At 38.9% G+C, this 22,077-nt stretch overlaps 1 protein-coding gene across 1 annotated transcript in view; it reads left to right on the forward strand.

The window, feature by feature from the left end:
* The window catches only part of CDYL (chromodomain Y like), a 111,009-nt gene that overhangs the window by 44,070 nt on the left and 44,862 nt on the right, over positions 1-22,077 (forward strand). Inside the window, exon 2 of the mRNA XM_054817118.1 lies at positions 6,390-7,047. Coding sequence (XP_054673093.1) covers positions 6,390-7,047 — 658 coding nt within the window. The remainder of the gene's footprint in view (positions 1-6,389; positions 7,048-22,077) is intronic.

Here is a 22,077-nt window from a genome sequence, read left to right on the forward strand (position 1 = left end):
ATTGAATGTTGCAGATAGCCACAAAGTTAGGTCTTGCATGACTTGTGTCCAGGAATCCTAAAAGAATGGAAAGTCTTTGATAAAAATAAAGCTTGGGAAAAAGAGAAATCTTAATATTTGTTTTAACACAGTTATTTAATTTTTAGAAAGAGGGTTGAGATGCACAGTTCTCTTTATTGTGCTGCTAGCGTGAAGGACCACGGGAAGTATATTAGCCCTTTATGTGACTCTCGTTCATAAACATGAATGTGTTCCACCTTCACCGCACACACTGCTTCCTCAAAAGGAGACTGGGAGTGGCTGGGGGTTGTAAAGTGATGATCCTGTATGAAGTCATCCTGCTGGTCCCGATTGCCAGAAGAGAGTTGAGTGGGTGAACTCCGTATTGGCAGGCCTTCGGCCAGATCAGGTATCATCCCTCATCCCAGAGCTGTCACAAAAGTAACACAAAAGCTGTATCATCTGCTCTAGCTAATTTGACAGAAAGGCAATAATCTGCCCACGTCTCATCCGTGTTTATTTTGTACAGCTCTGGCTTCCAGAAGAATGTATATGTAATACAGTCATCAGTACAGCCAGAGAGTCCGGTACCGTGTAGACACTCTGGCCAGTCATGCCATAAGGATGCAGCGACTCAGTTTACAACCATTCATCGACTGTTAATCTAATCACTCGGTCCTGCTAATCAAATCAGTCAGCTCCAGGAACATGTGGTGGCAGGGTTACGTTTGCTCCCAGGCTGAGGTAAATGGAATAACATGGAACTGCAATGAAGATGAACTCTGGGATTTATACAGCATGCTAGTGTAATTTTTCAATGATGTTATTCAAACTTATACTATGGTTTTGGTATCCTGAACGTATGTGTGTTAGGCTGCTTTTAAAATTTACCTGCTGACGCCAACTGCAGCGAGCAATGCTGCAAACTGCTGTGAAGTCATACTGTTGGAAATTATGTATTTTCTAATAAAATGTGTACATTGAAGATTTTAGTGCTGCACATTTTGCAGACCTTCAGGTGTGGTTTTACATCCTCATCAAATTTGATTTTGAATAACTGTCTTCCCAAAACTACTTTCTCCTTTTACTTTAAGCAAAACTTGGCACTTTAACTGTTTTCATGTGTTGTACGCTGCTATATATTAGTTGTAATTTTTAATGTAGAATGCATTTATTTTATTTACAATAAGAAGTATTTGTACACTGTTTATCATTGACTTCTGCAAGACTTTAATAAGTAGAGGATATAGTCATTCATAAACATTGCTGGTTGCTTATGGATGATCATTTAGGTCCCATTTGTACATGGAACAGTTTCCAATTTAACCAAGAGGAACTGTTCACATGTAGCACATACATGTGTGCAAGACTTGCATTTATTCTAGCTTCAGTCTCTGAATTGAGGAATGTCTACAGTAGTAATTTGGCTCAATTGGAGAAAATCAATAGAGCGAAGCAGTTGGTGCTGTGACCCCCACCTCTACATACTCTGCTGTGCAGCACTTTTATTTTGGACTAGAGTTAGTAGAACCTCTCAGGATCAAGTATCTATGCCTCAACGTGTGTTGAAACTGTTCAGAGCTGTTATTAGGTTGGACGTGTGTGCCCCCGCAGGGGATGAAGCATGACAGATAACACCATTGCATTGGTAACACCATTTCCAGGTTATATTTCTCCATAAAGAATCCACATCACGTATACAAAAACTGGTCTGTGAACAAAACCGTTGCACAGTAAGCAGGAATGATGCGGGGGGGAGAAGGATTTGCTTCTAAATTGCCCTATTGCTCCGAACTAAAACACTAATGCAAACATTGCCTTCAGCTAACAGAACATGGACTGCTCCTATATTTTACAGACATCAGATAGATTATGAAGTCAAATAGATTCTATTCTGTTAACTTTAAATTAATTTAGCCTGACATGAATGTGAGGACAGAGAGGAACATCGTGGGAATGGAAAATGGATTTGTGATAAACATGGCAGTGCTCATTGAATATTTACATGCCTACTTATATATTTATTTTGCTCATTCTGTTTTTTGTCCCCTGCCCCTTGATAGCTGTACCTTTAGTTTAATCACTTCAAATCTTCTGTTAAAGTATGATCTTTTTATATATAAAACATATAAAAAATATATATACACACACTTAGACACAGAGAATGCCTCATATGGAGTTTACAAATGTGCCCAAATTACAATGCTTTAGACTTGAGAACATCCTTTTGAATTTCATCTTTACTTTGACCCGAACTAAAGATCTTTCCTTGTGGATGAAGATTGCATATCCTTTTTTCTGACCGTAGCAGAACGAAGAGGTTACTGTACCTGTCCTGCTCATAGGTGTCTGTTGTCCTCTGCTGGAAGTTGCACTCCTCTTAGATGTGTCAGAAAATACCGCATATGTGGCTGCTTTCCAAACCAGTTATTTCAGGATGCCTACGTTAGCTCAGGTATTCTTAATATCTAAACCGGGTCACTTTGACAGAACTACATTAGGGAATAATTACGCACGAAGTTGTGCTGACAGATGGGGAGGAGCGGTTGTCTCCGAGCACAGGACGGGGAGGAGCAGTTGCAGCGTTGCTGGTTTTGCCTGGAGCAGCTGTAGCCGAACAGCACTTTGGCCTGCAACCTTATCTTGTTCTTGTCCATTTTTTAAAAATTATAAATACAGTATATTTTGTTAAAAAAAGCAATTAAAATCAAAGTATGTGCTTCTTCAGGGAGAGAAAGCAAACAGGAACTGATTCTCACCACACTCATGGAAAGAAGGGAAATTTACCATTTTACAGATGGGAAATCTCAGGTATAATTATGATGTGTGGGATTGTAATTTGGGCACTCCACTGCTGGACTATACCTCTGAGCAGCGCGTTGTTTTTCTGTCAGTTTTTCTGCGGGCTGAGTTTTTGAGTGTTGTTGATCAGTACCCCACGTGGGGAAAGTGATAAGTTAGCATGCTAAAATAAACTGGGAGATGTTATCTTTTGCCACCCAGATAGTTTGCCTGATAACTTTCCCTCACACTTGTTTTATCTTTCCTTTTTATATAATTTTCTTTTGTGTTTTGATTCTTCCACAACACTTGAAATCTAACCATTAGCAGCGAATCCTGGCAGTACAGAACCTTTGAATTACTAAAAATAAATATTACCCTGTGGCAGAAGGCATTGGATGCTGTAGAAATGGTAGCTGGCACGAACTAGCTGTCGCCAGGATTTCTGGCGTGATCATGGCTAAGGATGTGGTCTAACCCTTACCCTGGTGCCTAGGGGCACTCTGCCGGTTTTTAAGTCTCTGAACTAACTCGGCATAAGATCAGAAAAGCACCAGTTTGGCTCCAGGGAGAAGCAATACTGCCCACGTGGATGCTACCTAGCTGTTCCAACAGGTCAGCTGTATCGTCAAACTGCACCGTAACTGATGTGTCAGGAAGTAGGAACGTAGACTTTTTTCTCCCACCCAGTCATGTTCTTTTTTCATTTTTAGTATTTGGATATAAGTTGCTAACATAAGACTTTGAGATGTCTCGCATTGTATTTCATGTCATGTCACTGCTGTACATCAAAGTAGAAATGGATGACTTGGGCAAGCTTTCTTTTTCACTAGGAAAAGAGGAGAAGTACAACTTTGTCATCTCTGTTTTTGCCATGAAATCGAGTTTAAATACTCCACTAGTTCAGGATAAATATTCCTGTTCTATACCCAAACCCTCTGTACATTGTGCGGGCATTTCAGTTTCCTCTTCCCAAAGCTGGATGAGAAACACGTATGTGGCTGTTATCACCAGCAAAAGCATTGAAGCAGAATATTCCTGAGCAGTTTTTCAGGTGATCCTAGGGGAGTTAGACTAATCAAGCCGAGGCAATCCAAAATGCCCCTCGCTAAAGCTCTGAAGCCACATGCTAAATTGTGCATCACAGGTTAATTGCTGTAATTTTTGTGTTGTAAATAAAATAGAAATAAGATGTCTTCAAGAAGAATGAAAGGCTTGGGAAAAAAGTCTCCTTTTAATCAAAAAGAGCAATGTCAAAGTAGGCTTTGTTGCAGACTTGGACAATACAGCTAAATATAATGGTTTTCTTTATGCATTTCTGTTTGCTCTATAAATCATCAGGTTGGGAATGGATTTTTTGCGACTCCTGTTCTAGAGTTCATCTGTTATCTCTGCAAGGTGTCTGGTTTTTTGGATGAGAGGGATGGCTTCCTACCTGAAAAGGGCATGTCCTTAATGGGTGGCCTTTCAGTATTGAAAAACGTTAGTAGAACTTTGTGCCCAGTAATCGAAGCTGTTTGTTACAAAGATTTTCTGCTAGAAAATAAAAATACCTTGCTAGTAGCAGAGATCTTTCTCTGAGAATCATGTTTTTAAAATCTATTTTAGAAGATCGAGAGAGGGAGAGAAGATAAGCAAGACTATAGCAATAACTGCTTTTTTGACAATATATCAAGTTTGATTCATGAGTTTGCTTTTATTTTTTAATTTAACATTTCTGGCTTAATACTTGAAGGTCTTTTTACACAGTCTCTACTTTAAAAAAAATAATGGAAGGCATATTTCTCCATAATGACTTTCTTATTTGGGGTAGCATTTTTGTTAAGATGTTCTTAAATACAGTTCCATGGAAAAACAATAGTTTCATTTTTCTGGCTGCATGGTTTTTTAAGACCAGTAACTTTACTAAAAAGTGAAATAACCAGAATAAAAATAGTTTTAATGTATTTTAACATTTTAAATAATATTTGGACAATTTTTATTGCATTACTCTCCATAAAATATATCGAATTGTACAACTGAGTAACAAGGTAAAGGTGGAGCTAGTCTGACAGTTTGTGTTTGGTTTTTATTTCTGTGTTGTTGTTTTTGTTGGGCTTTTTTAAGACCTATGCAAACGGAGCTGTGCAACATCCTAATGACAGGACAGCATAGTACAACACCTGCAGAGTATCACATGAAGTTGTAGGATGTGTAGTTATATTGCTGCTGAGATTATAATAATAGTTATCAAATCTCATTGTTGAAAACCAGGCCGTACATTATGATAACACGCCACATATAAAACTGAGGAGCACTCTTAAGAGAATCTGTTGTCAACAGTCATATGATTTGGTAATACCATATGTGTATACCATATATATGTATACCATACATACCTGTATTTTCCTTCTGTCCTTCCAAACTGTTCTGTGGACGTTCCCTTCGGTTAATGCCATCTCAGTAAATGTTACTGGTCTTCAGACGTTCTCCTAGGTGCGTGTCATCATAGCTTACATGCATGGTCTTTGTTCATGAGGGGCTAGGAGTTAAATTACTAAGTGATAGTCCCATCCCACACCTCACACCTTTTTTGTTTGGTTGGTTGGTTTTTTAAATAACCAAAAGGAAAATAAGAGATGTGGAAGAAAGCTGTATTGGTCCCATAACTGAAATGAAGTGGACTGGAGGATTTACCAGAAGGATCATGCTGGATAGGAAAAATGAAATAAAAAGGGGAAATCCTAAGACTCGCCTTGCGCTTACATCTCTTTTTCTGTAAAAGAATTCCCTTTCTGCAGGACTAGCATGAGTGGTGTGAGTTTTGGTAGGAGGCACGAGCCTCTGTCCCTGCAGCTGCTGCTGTCTGCCCTGTCTGCTTTACCCCAGTGCCTGAATTCCTCTAGCCTGTGGGTCCCATGTGCAGCTGTAGCATGTGCATGCTTAATACTTGTGACATAAATATCATCTCTATTTGCAGATAAGTGAGGCATAGTAATTTGTCCAAGTATGTGTATCAAAGACTCTGGCCAAAACAAGTTCTCTGTTTTCCCAAGAACAACAGCCTCTAAAAAACCCCAACACTTCTGTATTTGCCCAAATTTCTGAGCTGTACCCTATTGTCCCTGGTAGCTAAAGGATAGCTCACTGTAAGTAAGAGATTCTCGCATATGCCTTATGCTAAGCAAGCAAACTATTCAAACAATATCAAATTGATAAGTTTTGTCAGGTAAACGCACTGTGTTCATACAGGATATTTAAACATGATCTCTACATTCAGAGAGGGAGATTCTATCCACGTTGAAGTTGGTGTCAAAACTTCGCTGGGGCCAGTGCTGATTTTCCAACTGTAATGTGTCATATTCAGATTCTTGTGCATGCAAAATACTTATTGAAGAACAATTTTGGTATTTTAGAACATCTTTTATGAGGTGGAAGTAACAATCTCAAGTTTAAAGAGAGGAATTTCCAGTCAGCAGTGAAAGACTGTAAGCTATAGAGCTGCGCTACAGAATTACAGAACTACAAGAGTATTTTTAAATCTACCTACACTTAATTATTTGCATGCAATTTGCTCACTTGAGTTGTACATCTGCCCATGTCTAATGTTTAATTTTCCTTTTCAACAGGTAGAGAGGATTGTCGACAAGAGAAAAAACAAGAAGGGAAAAACAGAGTATTTGGTGCGATGGAAAGGATACGACAGTGAAGATGATACTTGGGAGCCAGAACAGCACCTTGTTAATTGTGAGGAATATATACATGAATTTAACAGACGCCACAATGAAAAGCAGAAAGAAAGCACATTAACCAGGACAAACAGGACCTCTCCAAATAATGCCAGAAAACAAATTTCTAGATCTACCAATAGTTCTTTTTCAAAGACATCCACTAAATCTTTAGTTATGGGTAAAGAACATGAGTCAAAAAATAATCAACTCTTTTCTGCCACCCAGAAGTTCCGGAAAAACAATTCACCATCTCTTTCTGGAAGGAAAAATATGGACCTTGCAAAATCAGGTATTAAAATCCTAGTGCCCAAAAGTCCAATTAAGAGCCGGACGACAGTTGATGGCTTCCAGAACGAAAGCCCGGATAAAATGGACCATATAGAGCAGGATCAAGAAGACTCTGTAGCACCAGAAGTAGCAGCAGAAAAACCGGTGGGAGCTTTATTAGGACCTGGTGCAGAGCGTGCTAGGATGGGGAGCCGACCAAGGATACATCCATTAGTGCCAGTGCCAGTAACAGCCACAATTGCATCAGCATTAACAATAAATGGAAAAGGTACGTGTACGAGTCGGCCATTTGTGTGTACGTTTTTCATTTGACTGATCTTTTTTGCTGTTCAGATGCAAACAAATTACCCACTCTGTTTCAGCCATGTTAAATCAAGTCTGGAGAACTTCACAACTTTATTTTACATACCTATATGACTACAAAGCCATTTCAAATTTTGCCAGCTTTTGCTTTCCTCGCAGAGATTCATTGGTATTTGTGTTTTCCGAATCACCATGAGATACATCTGTGTTTGCCTTGACATTGTGTGGTACACATATTCTGTGTACCACTTCCAGAGATTACATCATTGCTTTAAGTTTCTTTAAATAGGTCAAATTTGTTACTAATATTAGAAACATAAATTATGGGAATAGATGAATGATGTGAGCAGGGATTCTTCATAACAGTTTACATATCTATTTTGTTATAAATATTGCCTGGGAAAAAAACCTGTGAGAATGATGTTGCTTAAAAAACAAAGGTTTGTTTCAGTGAAAATTTGAGCCAGTTGTAGAGATACACATGCCTTCTCCCTGGATTGAATTCTGTCTTCATTATATTTTATCAATATTTTGTTGTTTATACCTCAGTTGATACTGAGACCTTATTTAGGTTTGATCTGCAGCTTGTTAATATCTCAGTAGATGACAGTTTCTTCAAGTTGTACTGTAAAATTTGTGACACCAACGAAACCCAAACTGCTTTTGCGGGAGGAAGCTGTTTGTTCCCCCCACCCGGCTGAGACCCTTATTTAAGACTTCACGGTCCTCATTCTTGTGCCCCAAACTTTCGTTCTTCGCTGACAGACCTGGGTTGCCGTGTAGTCACAGGTGTTCTCAGAAGGATGCTTTTGAGGCTAAATTTTCAAGTGTAGTACTGCGTCCTCAAATAAAATGCAGCGGATAAAATCTGCAGGTATGCTATTGATGATGGCTTGCTGGGAAATTTGCTTGAAAACCAAGGACTGGGTCTGCGAAAAAACACTTTTACGAACAAACTATGTAGGCACAAATATGCGTTGAAGACTTTGGGAGAGTTTGTGTTGGGTGCCCCACTGTTGCTTACATTCAGATTTTCTGAAGACAAAAAAAAAGCTGCGGCGGGAGAGGTTGCAAAGCAGTGGACAAGGGAGGAGTATGCTTCTGGAGCTGTGGTGTCAGGTCATGGACCAACCCATTTTGCTGCAGATGAACTAGGTAACCATGGTAATGCACACAGGGATGCCAGGAATATCTTTTCGTTTGCATGGGCTAAAGAAGGAATGTAAATCTCAGAGGATGTAAACAAAGCTGGAGGGGAAAATGCAAGATATGCCAGTGTGTGAGTTTTCTGAGCAGGTGAGGTAGGGGAGTGTGTTTGCACATGTGATGGTTTTCTGATAATTAATATGCATTTTTGGTGTTTTTCCTAGTGAAAAGATTGATAAGGTCTGCCTTTGGCTTCCTGGTTTTTTGCCTCATGGCATTCAGAAAAAAAATTGGGACACAAAGGACCTTCTTGGGTAGATCAGTAACCACAAATGATTAAATCATTCCCACCAACCTTTTACTCTGATAATAGCGGTACAGCAAAGGCCCAGTTACAGGGCGTCAAGTGGAAGTGGAAAGACCTGCACAAGAATGGTGGTGACACATAAAATATTAGCTGAGGTGCATTTATCTGTTTCACTGAGATCTTACAATTTCCTCAACTGCCACTACCTCCTTCAGCTCTTCAGAGGCATTTGTCTGGGCAACTAACATTAAAAGCTGCCCTCTGACCCTAGGGATGATGGCAATATGAGACTTTTCTCACACTTACGTTTTCACGCAATCTTAAGGTGTAGATCATAAAAAGGAGAGAGCCAGGGATAGTCACATTATATGGTTGCCCAAAAATACGCAGTATGTTTCCACCTTCTGTCTGCTGCAGGAGGAATATTAGTTCAAGTACATTAACTGAGGCTTTCCCTCCGTGTCCTGGTGCACTGCTGCCGATCCCCAAGCTGAGCTGTGCAGTCTGCTGGGAAATAGATGCCAAATATCCAAATTTATTACGGCTTTGCAGGCAGTTATGCTCATCTGCAACACTTTTGGGGATAACATCCAAATCATCTGATTATAAACCTTGGAAACAAAGTTGCAAAAGAAAAATACTTTGAGTTTATATCTGACATCAGTCTCTTTTCCTAGCTTTTTAGGATTTCTTGGACAGATACCTTTCTCAGGGAAGCCCAGGCTCCAACTCAGCCATTCTGCATGGCCAGAGCGGACCTTTATTTAGAGAGAAGCCGAAAGAGGCAGCCATGTCTCCTAGAGCTAGCCTGGCCTTGGAGCTTTCTGAGCTGACACATTCTCTGCCTCTTCATTAAAGCTGCGCTCTTCTCCTTGCTGTTTTTATTTTTAACTTCACACTGCTATTCATTAAAATGTAGTAAATCGATGCTTCCTTCCCTCCCCTGCATGGGGCTGTCGCAGTTCAGGATCCTGTTTCACTCCTTACTCAGGACATTCCTTCTGTCTTAAATGGACACCTCATCGCATTTTCGACGCCACCTCGGGAATCATACATCATGAGAGGCATTCGTTGTACAGAAACGCCATCAGATTCGTACCCTCATCTTCATACACACCAGATCTGACATATTAATAATACAGATGATAGATCTGGCATTTGGAGCACTCTTTCCAAACTTCCCACCTCCTCCGCATACACCTTCTGTTAATTTTAAGAGTTCCTACTTCCACATGGAGGATGCTGTCAGGAAGACAAAAGCGTGTTTTGAAAAATAACTTTTTACTTGAGCTGTTTTAGGAATTCTTTATCAAAACACTTTTCTTGGAAAAACCCAGTTAGTCAAAACAGAAATCACTAATTGGAAAGCATAATTTTGAAAGATTCTAGAAAAATACATATTGCACTTCAAAAAATTTTAGACAACTTTTTTGATTAAAGCTGATTTAGATTTTGATTTTTTTAAAAGCAATATTGGAAAAATAATTTAAAATGTTAATATGAAAACAGTGTTCCTAATTTTGAGATTATAGCTATGACTGCCTTTGAATTGTGTGACTCTTGTTGGATTTTTAGTCCTAGTTCAGGATGGTGAAACTCTTTAGTGTTTAGTTTGTTCTTTGTTTTTCTGAGCCTTGCTTTTTCTTTTTTTTTTCTTTTAAATTTAATTTATAATAAGAGTACACACCAGGAAAAAAACCAACTTCTATGCGTAGGAAAATCCCATGACTGCAATTACTAGGAAATGTTAGTATTATTGTAGCACCTAGTCGTTCTTTTCATGACACAGACGACCATGATGCAGTTCTTGCTCCAAAGTTCCTACAGTCTCAGAAAAGGCAACCAGCAAATAATTATACAAATATGCAGGGGTGCCAGGGGAATAAAATAATAGTAATGTTGGCTCTGGGAGTTGGTGGTTTCAGCACACTAAAATCTAGCTGCTGTCCAAAGTATATTTTTTAACAAAGAAAATCATTGTATTGAATGTTCATGTTTTAAAGGCTTGGCCTTGAAAACATAGTTGGAGTAATATAGTACATACAAGTCTAAGAAGGGTGATATATGGAAGAAGTGGGAATGGGTCACTGAATGAATGTTGCCATGGTTCTGGTTTTTTTTTAATATGTGGTGATCATCAACTGTTACTAGAATTTAATAGAAGCGATCCTTAAATGGATGAATGAAACAGAAAAACACCACCAAAGAACTGAAATGTTGTGGAAAAGATATTAATTGTACCTACAAGCAATGCATGTTACTCAAAACTAGGCAAGACAAAAAGTGGCCTCATGTCTAATAATAGGTTCTGATACCTTTAAAGTTTTTGAAAGCTTTCTTCATGAGAATTGAATAAAAAATGAGCTTTGAAATTTTCTTGTAAATATTTTAGGCATAGTAGACTTATAAATATCTAGGGAAGTTCTATTTAAAAGAGTACACAAGAAGTGAAACTGTAAAGGGAATCTAATCTGTCAGTCACACAAGGCTAGTGACTTGTCTTGCAATTTTAGAAGGGACTAAAAGACTAAAAGGGACTAAAAGATTGTTCACCTGCTGCAAAACTTGACCATAAACCTGGTGAATACCATTGCCTGGCAAATTCTAATTGCCTTGCTGTATTTTTTTTTTCTTCGTCACCCTGTAGTTGCTACAGTTTTTGTGCAGTTAAGAATGTCCAACATGTGGATGTAATTCAGAATAAATGCCGCAAGAAGGGAGATTTTGGGCAGAAAGGCATGCAAAGCTCAAAGTATAAAATGAGCAAGAAAAGCACATCTAGCTGCATGTGTTGTTATAATTAGAATAAGGCAGGCTGGTGGCTGGCGTACAGGAAGAGAGGAATTACAAGAAATGCAGTGAATTACATCACTTGTTAGACAGACAAGCACCACCAGCGTGCACAGTGGCATTAGCATCTCCCTCCTTGCACATATTAGTTTGGATTAATAACTTGCAGGAGCAGTAGGCTGTCTGGCAATACAGAGACGATTGGAGTATTTCACCCTAGAAGGAACAAGGGTGTCTGCTGATTTTTCAGTTGGGTAATGGTGCCGGTTTTATCTCGAAACAATGGTATTAGCACCAAAACAAAAGCTGGGCATCAGGAGAAAAATGATTGAACTTCAGTTCTGCTTGTTACCTATTCTCTCCCTTACTCAAAGCAGCTTATGGGATTAAACCCCACAGATTCGAAAAACCAAAAATCCACTCTTAACACCCAAGGAAAATAGTGTCTGTTGTTTGGTTAAGTGTCTGACAGCTTTAGTCTCAACAGGAACCAAGCAAGCGTGGAGGCGCTTGCAGAGGCAGCTGGAACCAGGGAGAAACGTACGTTCTCAGTACGGTACCAAGCCGAGCTGAAAGGAGCTCAGCCGCTCCCTGTTCCTTAGGGTGAGGGCAGCTCACCCCGTTCCCTCCCAGACAGATTCTCCCAGGTACTTTCTTCCCTCTGCCTGTATGTGCCTGGGTGTTGGGCATTACATGAGAAACCATCCGCTGTCCCTAGCACAGCTCATTGGGCCGCCCTCAAGAGTCCCATGGGAAGAGCGCAGCAGCTGACAAAGGTGCGTTGGGTGTGAACCGCGTTAATTGACCACAAGCTATGCACGTAACCCTCTCAAAAACCAGAAGCGAGAGGAGAGTTGCGAAGCTCATTGCTGTGTGAGTTAGAGCGGACAGTGCAACTACAGGAAAGTTGAGGTGATGTGTTACGGTTTGTCAGATTTATTTTTGGTGTCCTGGAAGGACAGAAGCAGCTTTGAGCCCTCCTTTTGTTTGTTTTTAAGGAGCAAAATGTGATTCCAAAAAAAGCCCTAAGACAGGAACTTCCTTTTTCAGTGTGTTTGTACGTTGCACTTGGATGGTGGCTTGATCTCTGCTGACTGATCTGGAAAGCAACCAAGTATTTTATTAGTGCAAACAAAAAGCCTGTGAAATGGGTTAAAGTCCTTTGTAAACCCTGCCTAACTTCCAAAATTACTGGTTAAACTTCTTTGTCAAATGCAGCAGCGTGTAATTTTGTATTTTTTCTGTTGTGTGTTCATTTAGCAAATCACTAAGAGCAAAGAGTAAAACAGTTTTCATTTAATCAACCCTAAAGACACCTTTGTTGTTTTTTTCTTCAAAAGTTGCATTTCATTTCTATTCTTTAAGAGTTATTCCATTTTTCCTTCCCTTATGTACTGTATTGCAACATTGTAACCTACCGTCAAATTTTCTATCTGTATTACTGTTAAGTCATTTTCAAATTCTTCAGCTACTTTACTCTTAACTAACACAATATTCTGAATAGTTGCCAATTTCTTGTTTATCTGTATTTTCTGGCTTAATCTAAATGCAAAAGTGTTAAGTAATATGGTAGACTGGATGGTCTGTATTACACAGAAAATCGATCTGTTACCCTATATTGTTCTGGTTTTTTGTCTCCCCGCCCACCCCATTGCTTGTGCAGTTTCTGGTACAGATTATTGTGACTTTACAAGGTGCTCCAAGATTGAGAACTTCTTGTGAAAATCTCTCATTTTCCAGGCCATAGATTATCATAATAATAAAGCAGGGTTTGCTTGAGTTTTAAGGCTGTCTTCCTGAGAACGTAAGTGACTGGTTTCTTGCTTTTTCTGCCTTCTGCCATCCTCCGCTGCTTAGAGCAGAGATGCCTCAGTTGGATGCTACGTTGGTGTAGTCTTTTGATAGAGCTAAGCTGATATAAAAGGGAGCTGCTTTGAAAAGAGTGATCCATTCCTTTCCCTCGCTTCCCCAGCCCCAGGTTATAATATGACCTAACCAAGTGCTCCTTTAAGGACAGGCTTATTTTTATCAGCCTTCTGGAAGTGACAGTGAGGGAGAGGATGTGTCCCTGGGGAGGGAGGAGAGACATGCTCTTTCCGTGTTTTAATTCTGTCCCTGAAAAACCTTTCATGCAAACGCTGGATATAATGTGTTAAAAAAAACCACCACCAACAACAACAACAAACCACCAAAAAGACCAACCAAAGCAATGTTCTCAACAAATATTTAGTTTGGGCATAAAATCCTCAACCTAAGTTGATGGAAAAACTCCTGTTATTTTCTCTGAAATTTGTATTACACCTGGAGGCCCACTGGTAAACATAAATCTCTCAGCTGTGCAGTTCTTCTGACGTTGCATCAGTTTACACTGACTGAGGATCTGGAGTCTAAATCTCCCTTGACTACTCAGCTGTTATGTCCTCCTGCAGTACTTGTACCAGCATGAGACAAAAGTAATGTCTGAGGACTTGTTTGTCATACCTGCTGTGTCAAAACCCGGGAACGATGAAGCACAATGAAGCAAAGGCTCTGTTAACAAGGCTCACTTTCAACTGACTTTGCATATGTCTGCACAGAGAAAATGTAGTGAAGATTAGACTGAATGATAGAATAAAAGTGTTGAGCTAGATTATTTTTTTCCTCCACCACTGTCAAAATTGTAGAACTTCAGCTTTTGATGATACAGCAGAAATGCGCATCTCAATCAGAAATACTCATGCGGTGCCTTTTGCAGTTGTGCCTGGTGGAGTAACCAGCAACTTTTTTTTGTCTCTTGCTGTTTCAATTTTTTTTAAAAGTTACATCTCCCTTCTCTGTTAGGGCAGTGAAGTGGATGGAATATATGTTTGCTATGGGAACTGTCAGTATGAATCTGTGTTCTCTTGAAAAGATTAACCTTAATAGGTTGATATAAAAAACCCATAAAAATGGACCAAAACAATCGTAATATGGTTCAGGGAAGATTTGCCTAGATCACATTATCTACTTAAAATAAAAAGGGGATATAATAAGAGTGCCGTTAAATCTTCAGTCAAGAAAACATCCTCATAGGGAGACTGTTACAGGTGGGATAAAATATCATAGAAAGAATTAGTAAATAAACTGTTACAGGTTTTTTCCATCAATGCTTATGAAAGAGAAAATTCTTAGACTCAAGGAGATGCAAGACTGAGATTTTTAATTTTATTTTTTTTTTTAAAGCTAGCTACTTGGATAACAGGTGGAAAGAGCTTTGCATTTTATCGGTGATTGCAAAAATATCTTTTTTTATAATGAGACCTGCTGAAAATAGCCAGATCCTATATTGTCCTGGGATAGCTGTACTTCCTACCCAGCCAGAGAATTTACAGTAGTCAAACTGACAAAATAATGATCCAAAACTGCTGCTGTGAGTTACTGATAATAGTAATAAAGCAAATTACTATTCTTTTCTTTAAGAAAATAAATACAGAAGCTCTACACTTTTGATTCTGTATGCAATTTTTCAAATCAAACAAAAATATCTAATTTAGCTGCTGTGCATACCATTTATATTGTAAACATATTTAAAAATACACACTAAAATGCATTAGGCCACAAATTATCAAAGAGCTAATTCTGCTCTAATAATTGTTTTCTAAATTTTGCAATCTTAGAATGCATAAAAAAAAGCTTTTGGGTTTTATTTAGGAAGTATTTTTAATTTAAAGTGCTTTAAAGATTATTACATTTTAGATGCCTAAAGAAACAAAGGCAAATCATAAACACTAGTGCTTTGAACTAGAATATTATATGTTTGAACACATCTGAAAACTGGGAAGTTCTAAGATTTAATATGGAAGAAGAGGAGGAGAGAGAGCTTCTTATTATTGTGTTAAGAGTTCTTTGAACAGTGGATAAAGAAGTACTGATTGTCATTTATTTTCTTTGGAAATATTCCTTGAAAGAGACAGCTAAAGAAAGTAACTAGTTGCGCTTAAAAAGTCTGTTGAGAAACTGGCTGGGAGATGGAAACCAGAGTACGCTTAATGGTTCATTTTAGTTGTGTCAGAAGGTGAACAGTGGGACGGCATGAGATTCTGTAAGAGGATCTGTGCTTATTTATGTGTATTAGTGATCTTTAAAAAAAATGCAGTGAGCAACAAAGGCGCAAAACTTGCAGAGACACTTAGTCGTTTATTCCTTAAGAAAACAGAAACTTCAGAGTGACGTATCCAAAGCAGGAGGCTACGTGAAGTGATGAACAGCGGGAAGGTAACTTGAACGGATCATTTTCCTTGCTGGCTCCTAAACGGAGTTTTTAGCCTGGGATGCAGATAGGAATACCTAAACACTGCCGAGGGCAACTCCGAGAAGACTTGGCTTAATATCGAACTAAAGAAGTTCTCTAGGTTTCTCTGTCGCACCCATTTGACACTACTCTTCAGTCAAGCGTGGTGTGTAATGAATCAGTGAGAAATACGTGTTGGCTGGCATAGTAGTGTCTTCCATGCGTTAGCACTGCTGTCCCTCAAATTTTGGCTTGGATTGCTATATCATTTTTGAGATGGGCTAGAATGAGAAGGAGTGGAGAAACTGGCTGGCTGCCTTCTCAGACTAGTTCCTTGTGAGAAGTGTCTAGGTGAACTTCCAGTGTGTACCTAGTTGGAGAACCTAGGCCAATCAATGATGAAAGCTGGTGCAACAGGAACAAAGAGGATATCATCATCATCATCATCACCATCATCATGTATCTGAAGGGAATACTAACAAGATTGCACATGATTATTTTAGAGAAGAAACAAATTATAGACACGATGAAATAATGACTGATGTAGTTGGAAATTTCTATTCTGGAATTGAATAAATAAGACAAGGGGACATCTAAAGAAATCAAAGGGTGTCAAGTTCAAAACAGAAAGATAATAGCTGTTAATATAGCTTCCATTTAGTCCTGAGAACTGTTTGCTAAAACATATTTGAGTCCAAGAGATAATGACTATTTAAAATAATTGTAGGCATTTATAAGGATAATTGGAATAATTGTATTTATAGGAATGGTATAGTTTTACAGAGAACGTAAGTTCTCGTGCTTTAGATGTAAGGAAACTTCTTGTGTCACACCTGAAAATTGTAATTTGGGAATTTTTCTACCGCTTTCTACGTTGTTAGCTATTATTATTTACGGAATAATTCACTCAACTATAATTAATCAAATTACTTTTATACTCTGCAGACATTCAGAAATTCTAATTGTTGTCCTGTTAGGATAGGCATTGGAGAAGCAGTAAGAAGGTGGTGCTCTGGTCTGGTTCCTACTGAGGTCCTTACCGTGAAGAACCTTTCTCTACTCTAGAGCCATATGTGACCTCCTTTAGAAAATGCTTGGAGAACTGTATAAAACAATCATTAAAAAAAACCCCCAAAAATCCAAAACCCCCAAACCAACAAACCACCACAAAATTTAGATGCTTTGCGGAAAGAATACTGATTTTCGTTCATCCTTTTTTGTTTTTGGGATAGTCAGCTCAAAGCCCCCTCCAGTGTAAACAGCTTTGTTACATTTTATTCTCCCCTCATCCCTTGTTTTTCTGGACAGATTTCAAATTCAGTGGGCACTTTTGAGGAATACAAGAATGAGTTGAAACCAACCGTAAATGCAAAGCTAATTCTTGTTTTACCAGGCATAACATTTCATTGACGTAGGTAACTTTAAAATAATTTTCAGCATAGGGAAGGAATAACCTGCCAGGGCTTCTCTTAAAGTTGGTGATTGTGCAAAGACGCATTTGTGGCAGTGGAGGACAACACCCTTTCACCAAAGAATTCAAAGATAGTTTTTTTCTTAACGTTGGTACAAGTAGGGAAACTTAATATAGTAATAATGGGTACTTTAAAGAATTTACTGTGTGTTTTGTGATTTTCTGTTTTAATTTCTGAATACAAAGGATGACAGATCATTCTGTGTTCTTTAATTTTGGAGAATCGTCTATTTTTACTTTCTGTGCATGTGTAGGCAATTAGCTTGAAAACCTGTTTTAAATATTTAAAAGTTTATACAAAACACAAGTTACGTCTTTGATTACCATTACTGAAAGCTAGTGAGACTTTTTTTTTCTTGTTTCTTTGCTTTGCACGTTGATAGTGCTTTTTGTTCCATGCGCTTTATTGGGTCCTGTATAATCAGTTAGTTTGTGGGGGATGTTTTTAGAAGTGACCTTTCTGTGCACAGACAACGGAGCAGCAAAAAAACCCTTTTTAAATATGTGAGAGGGAGAAAAAAACAAAATTTAGACATATTTCTTATCTTATGTCCTTGTAGGAAGTGGCAAGTTTTCCATTAAAATAAAGGTAACAAATAAATAAATAAATTTACAATTAAAAAAAATTGTATTTTGTAATACCTACACAATGAGAAAATGGATTTTCTCAAATGATCATGTAGTATAAGACAGTGATGATAGTAAATGGAATGGCTGCACAAACTGTGGGTCAGGATCCAGGACCTGTTCTGGAATAAGTGCTCTGAAATGAACTTGATTTAGTTCTACTTGATGCTTCTGCTCTAAAGAATCAGAGGAAAAGTTTATTTCAAAGGTTTTCTGTCTCTTTCTGGAATGCTAGATTCCACAACCCTTTAGATCCCATAAAATAAAAGCAAAAAGTAACAAGCATATTATGTTTAATGAGCTTTGAAAGCAATGGGTAAAATTATTCTAGCACGGGTGCCTTTAAGACACATGACAAATCAATGGTGTAATTTTTTTAATTTTTTTTTTTTTTTCTCAATTGACAGTTTAGATACCTATTGTGTTTATTGACTTCATGGGGAAGTGTTGATGCTCTGAATTTTTGGAAATCAGATTTCTTTTGATTTCCGTTTCCAAATACAGATGTAGCTGGTTAACATTAAAGGTTGGGCTCTAAGTCCTCTGGTAAAGTAATAAAATCCAAAACAATGAGTATCCCTAAATGATCTTTATTTTTTGGCTTGCTGTGACACTTTGAGGAAGAAAATGGACTTGCTGCAATTAAGTTATTTTGCTTTTAAGTCCCTTCTATTCTAATGTTAAATTTTACTCTGGCATAGTAGTCATCTTCAAAAAACTCATTATTCCTCTTGTTATTTCATGCCATAGTTAAGGGTTACTGTTTTGTTGGCATAGTCCAGTTTGAAATGTCATCTTATAATTGAATAAAATTTATTAATAGATTAGTGATTGATGCATGAAATGTTGAGGAGCTCTCCATGCTCTATTAAATGTTTTATGCATATCAATAGCACACAAATTTGTTTAACAAAATAATAAAAGACATAATTGCAATTGTGTGAGCTTTCTTTTTGAAAAGACAGCGAATTGTTATAACAGAGTTGGATTTATTCCCAGCCTTTTAAAAAATATTTTGTTTTCTATTTTCAAATTCTTGGTATGAAGTCTGATACCAAATTAATTTATGTCATATTTGTTTTAGATTGTGGCAGGTGAAATTTAGGCCCCAGTGAAAGTAATACATCTCTCTAGATTCTTTTCAGTTAAAGTGTGATATGAAGAAATCATTACTGCAGCATTGTGTATTATAAATTACAAACCTAGTAGGGTAATGTAATACAAATAGGCCTTATATATGTTCAGGTTAAAGAGGGTGGGGGTAATACTAAATAAAATCTATTTCAGGATAAACCTGTATAAAAGTAATTCAGTAGGTCTGTAGCTGACCTTGGATTAACATCTGTATTCTTTTGCGGTACCTTTGTCTAATATTTTAATATTTAGCCAGCATAAGAATAAGCTATGCTATGATCTTCCAATGGGTTAGTTAGACTTAATGATCACATTTTCAAATGTTTCAGTCTTTTATGTGTTGATTTTTTAAAATACATTTGTAAAATATCCTTCAATATTAGCCTATCTTCCTACTGTAAGTACTTCATATATTCCTTGGACAGGCCTCATATTCTTTGAAGACTCCAAAAAAGAAAAATCCATTATACCGAGGCAGTTTTTGATGGGTTTTGGGTACAGTTTGACTACGTATTTCTATCTGTAAAGCCCTTCCCCTCCCGCCCCCGCCAGCTGTATGTGCCCATGGGCGTCTCTGCGCCCTGGCTGAGCCCCGCTGCCGTCCCGGCACCCTCCCCGGGGCACCGAACCTGCCAGAGGAGGCATCTGCGCAGGGCGAGCGCGGAGAGCCCTTGGGGCGGCTTTCGGAGCCTTTGGAGGAAAAGCGGGATACTCCAGCATCCCTGGCCATCCTCGGCAGCTGAAGAGGATTTCTGTTGGTTGCAGAGTGGTATTTATGTGATCGTTGTGTGCTTGTGCTGACCTTGTTTGTAGGTCAGTAAGTTCTTCGGTATGTGTCCGGTTTTCACAGATACTCTCGTAATTCTGCTCTAATTGCACTGTGGCTTCACTTAGAAGGAGTAAAAACTTTTCATAGGGGGTTAAGTAGGTAAATCAGATTGGTGTTTGGTTTTTTTACATTTAGATTTTGCAGAAATTGCTGTGAGATCCCGGAAGTGCTCTGCCCTATGTTTGTTGTACCCCAGATCAGTCTCATTTACACCAGCTAGATTCTGTGGAATGACGGTTTTGATCAAATCAACAAATTAAATACAGTACCGTTTCTGTGATTAAGTTTTTTATGCTTAGGCATTTAATTGATGAATTTAAAATAAGATCATATATCTCAAAAATGGGGTGTAATAAGCTGAAAAATTGTGAAGAAAAATATACATTGAAATTTTCTTCACAGTTTATCTACATTCATGGAAAGAAACTTTCTAACTAGAGTTAGTTAGGGTGAAGCCCATCAGAGGAAGGGATGAGAATGGGAGTGTACTCTGTTCTTCTCTTAATGGGGGAAGTAACGACCTCCTCCACTTCTGAATTTTCTTGACCATGGTGAACTGTAAAAGCTCCCTGTGTAAACTAGGGAGCTTATTCTCATCAGGGAGCAATTAAAGACTAAAGCCAAAAAGTGACTACCTTGATTTTGGTATTTCTCCATTATAATGGGTGAGGGGGTAAATTATTTTTAAAAATGCAGATTAAGAGTTTAGAGTTGGGTGGGGTTTTTTTAGGAAAAAGAGAGGAGCAGACAGGTCTGAATAGCTGGTCTGTCTTACCAGCTAGTTTGCTAGACTTTCACTAGTGTTGAGCTGCTAGTTGGCTGGATTTCCACAGGGTTAGTTGAGGAAAAGCCAGCCCAAGGAGGAAGATTGAAGCTTGGCAGGTCCTTCATATGGCGCTATTAGAGTTTAGGGTTCTCAGTCATTGTCTCAGCTATGCGTTCCCAAAAGCAGCGGGAGAACACAGAATCAGACTGGCTGGCAATGCTTGGAAATTGTCTGGGTGTCCACTTCAATATGAAAAACTAAAGAAGAAAACCTTCACAAATATGAAAAATAGAAGTTTTAACTTTCCATGGCAAGCTCCAGTGATATTTGTGTACCTCTTAAGCCTTTTCAGCATTCTGGATGTAGCAGAGAGGGGGAAAACTAGTGATGCAGGCTGATCTTCTCGAGGGCACTTGAGTGAGGCAAAATCATCCAAATAATAATAGCCCAGACTCTTCTAAAAAAATAAGAATTACACATTTTAACAAAACCTAAGTTTCGCTTTTTTACTCTTACCCATGTTCAGGCACAACAAAGCAAAGTGAGGGTAAGTCATTGGTAAGAAATGGAGTATTCACACTAAAACTGGTTTATATTTACCTACTCAATTTACCTTTATAGATATAAGACAAGAAAGAGGATGTTAAAATTTCTTACTAATACAGCTATGATTTCGTAAATTTTTATTATTCTTCATCATGAGAACTTTGGGTACAAGTCTCCGTGAGATGCAGTTAATTTGGCAAAAGAGACAATTTCTTTTTTCTTCTAACATCTAGCACATAGTAGTTGATCCCAACAGGCAGGTCACGGGTGGAACTGGGCCCAGAGGATCCATCCATCTTTGAAGACTGCTGCCCTTTCCCAAAGGAGATGGAGAACCATTTTAGCAGCAAGTACTGAGGTCCTTCCCTTCCCCTGCCTCCCGGGGATCCAGGCTTGCAGCTCCTGCTTGCGGGAGGGAAGCCACCAGCAGCAGCAGGTGCCCCACGCTTCCTGCAGCAGCCGTGTGCCCTGCCCAGCAGCAGCAGCTCTCCCAGATCCCGTCCCCCCTCGAGCAATGGTTTAGCAGTCCCAGGATGGTGTGTGCAGGAGCAGCTGTTGCCAATGGAAGAAATGGAAAGCAGGGCTATCTGTATGGGAGAGAGGCAAGGACCTTATTGCAGCCTTCCAGTACCTAAAGGGGGCCTACAGGAAAGCTGGAGAGGGACTGTTTACAAGGGCAAATAGTGACAGGACAAGGGGTAATGACTTTAAGCTGAAAGAGGGTAGATTTAGATTAGATGTTAGGAAAAAATTCTTCACTGTGAGGGTGGTGAGGCACTGGAACATGTTGCCCAGAGAAGCTGTGTATGCCCCATCCCTGGAAGCGTTCAAGGCCAGGTTGGATGGGGCTTTGGGCAACGTGGTCTAGTGGAGGGTGTCCCTGCCCACAGCAGGGGGGTTGGAACTAGATGATCTTTGAGGTCCCTTCCAACCCAAACCATTCTATGATTCTATGGCTTCCTTACAGAGAGAGTGGAAGGTGATGATTTTGGGTGGGGGTGCAGGGGAGGCATTGAAAAGAAGCTGGAAACACTGGCAGGAGGGGAAAGGGACCTTAAAAGTTGGATGTTAAAGCAATGACTGCTGAATGTGGGACACCCTGGTGTAGTGCATAACAAACAAATTCCTCA

This window comes from Grus americana, chromosome 2 (genome assembly GCF_028858705.1).
Source record: "Grus americana isolate bGruAme1 chromosome 2, bGruAme1.mat, whole genome shotgun sequence".
In the NCBI taxonomy this organism is placed as follows: domain Eukaryota; kingdom Metazoa; phylum Chordata; class Aves; order Gruiformes; family Gruidae; genus Grus; species Grus americana.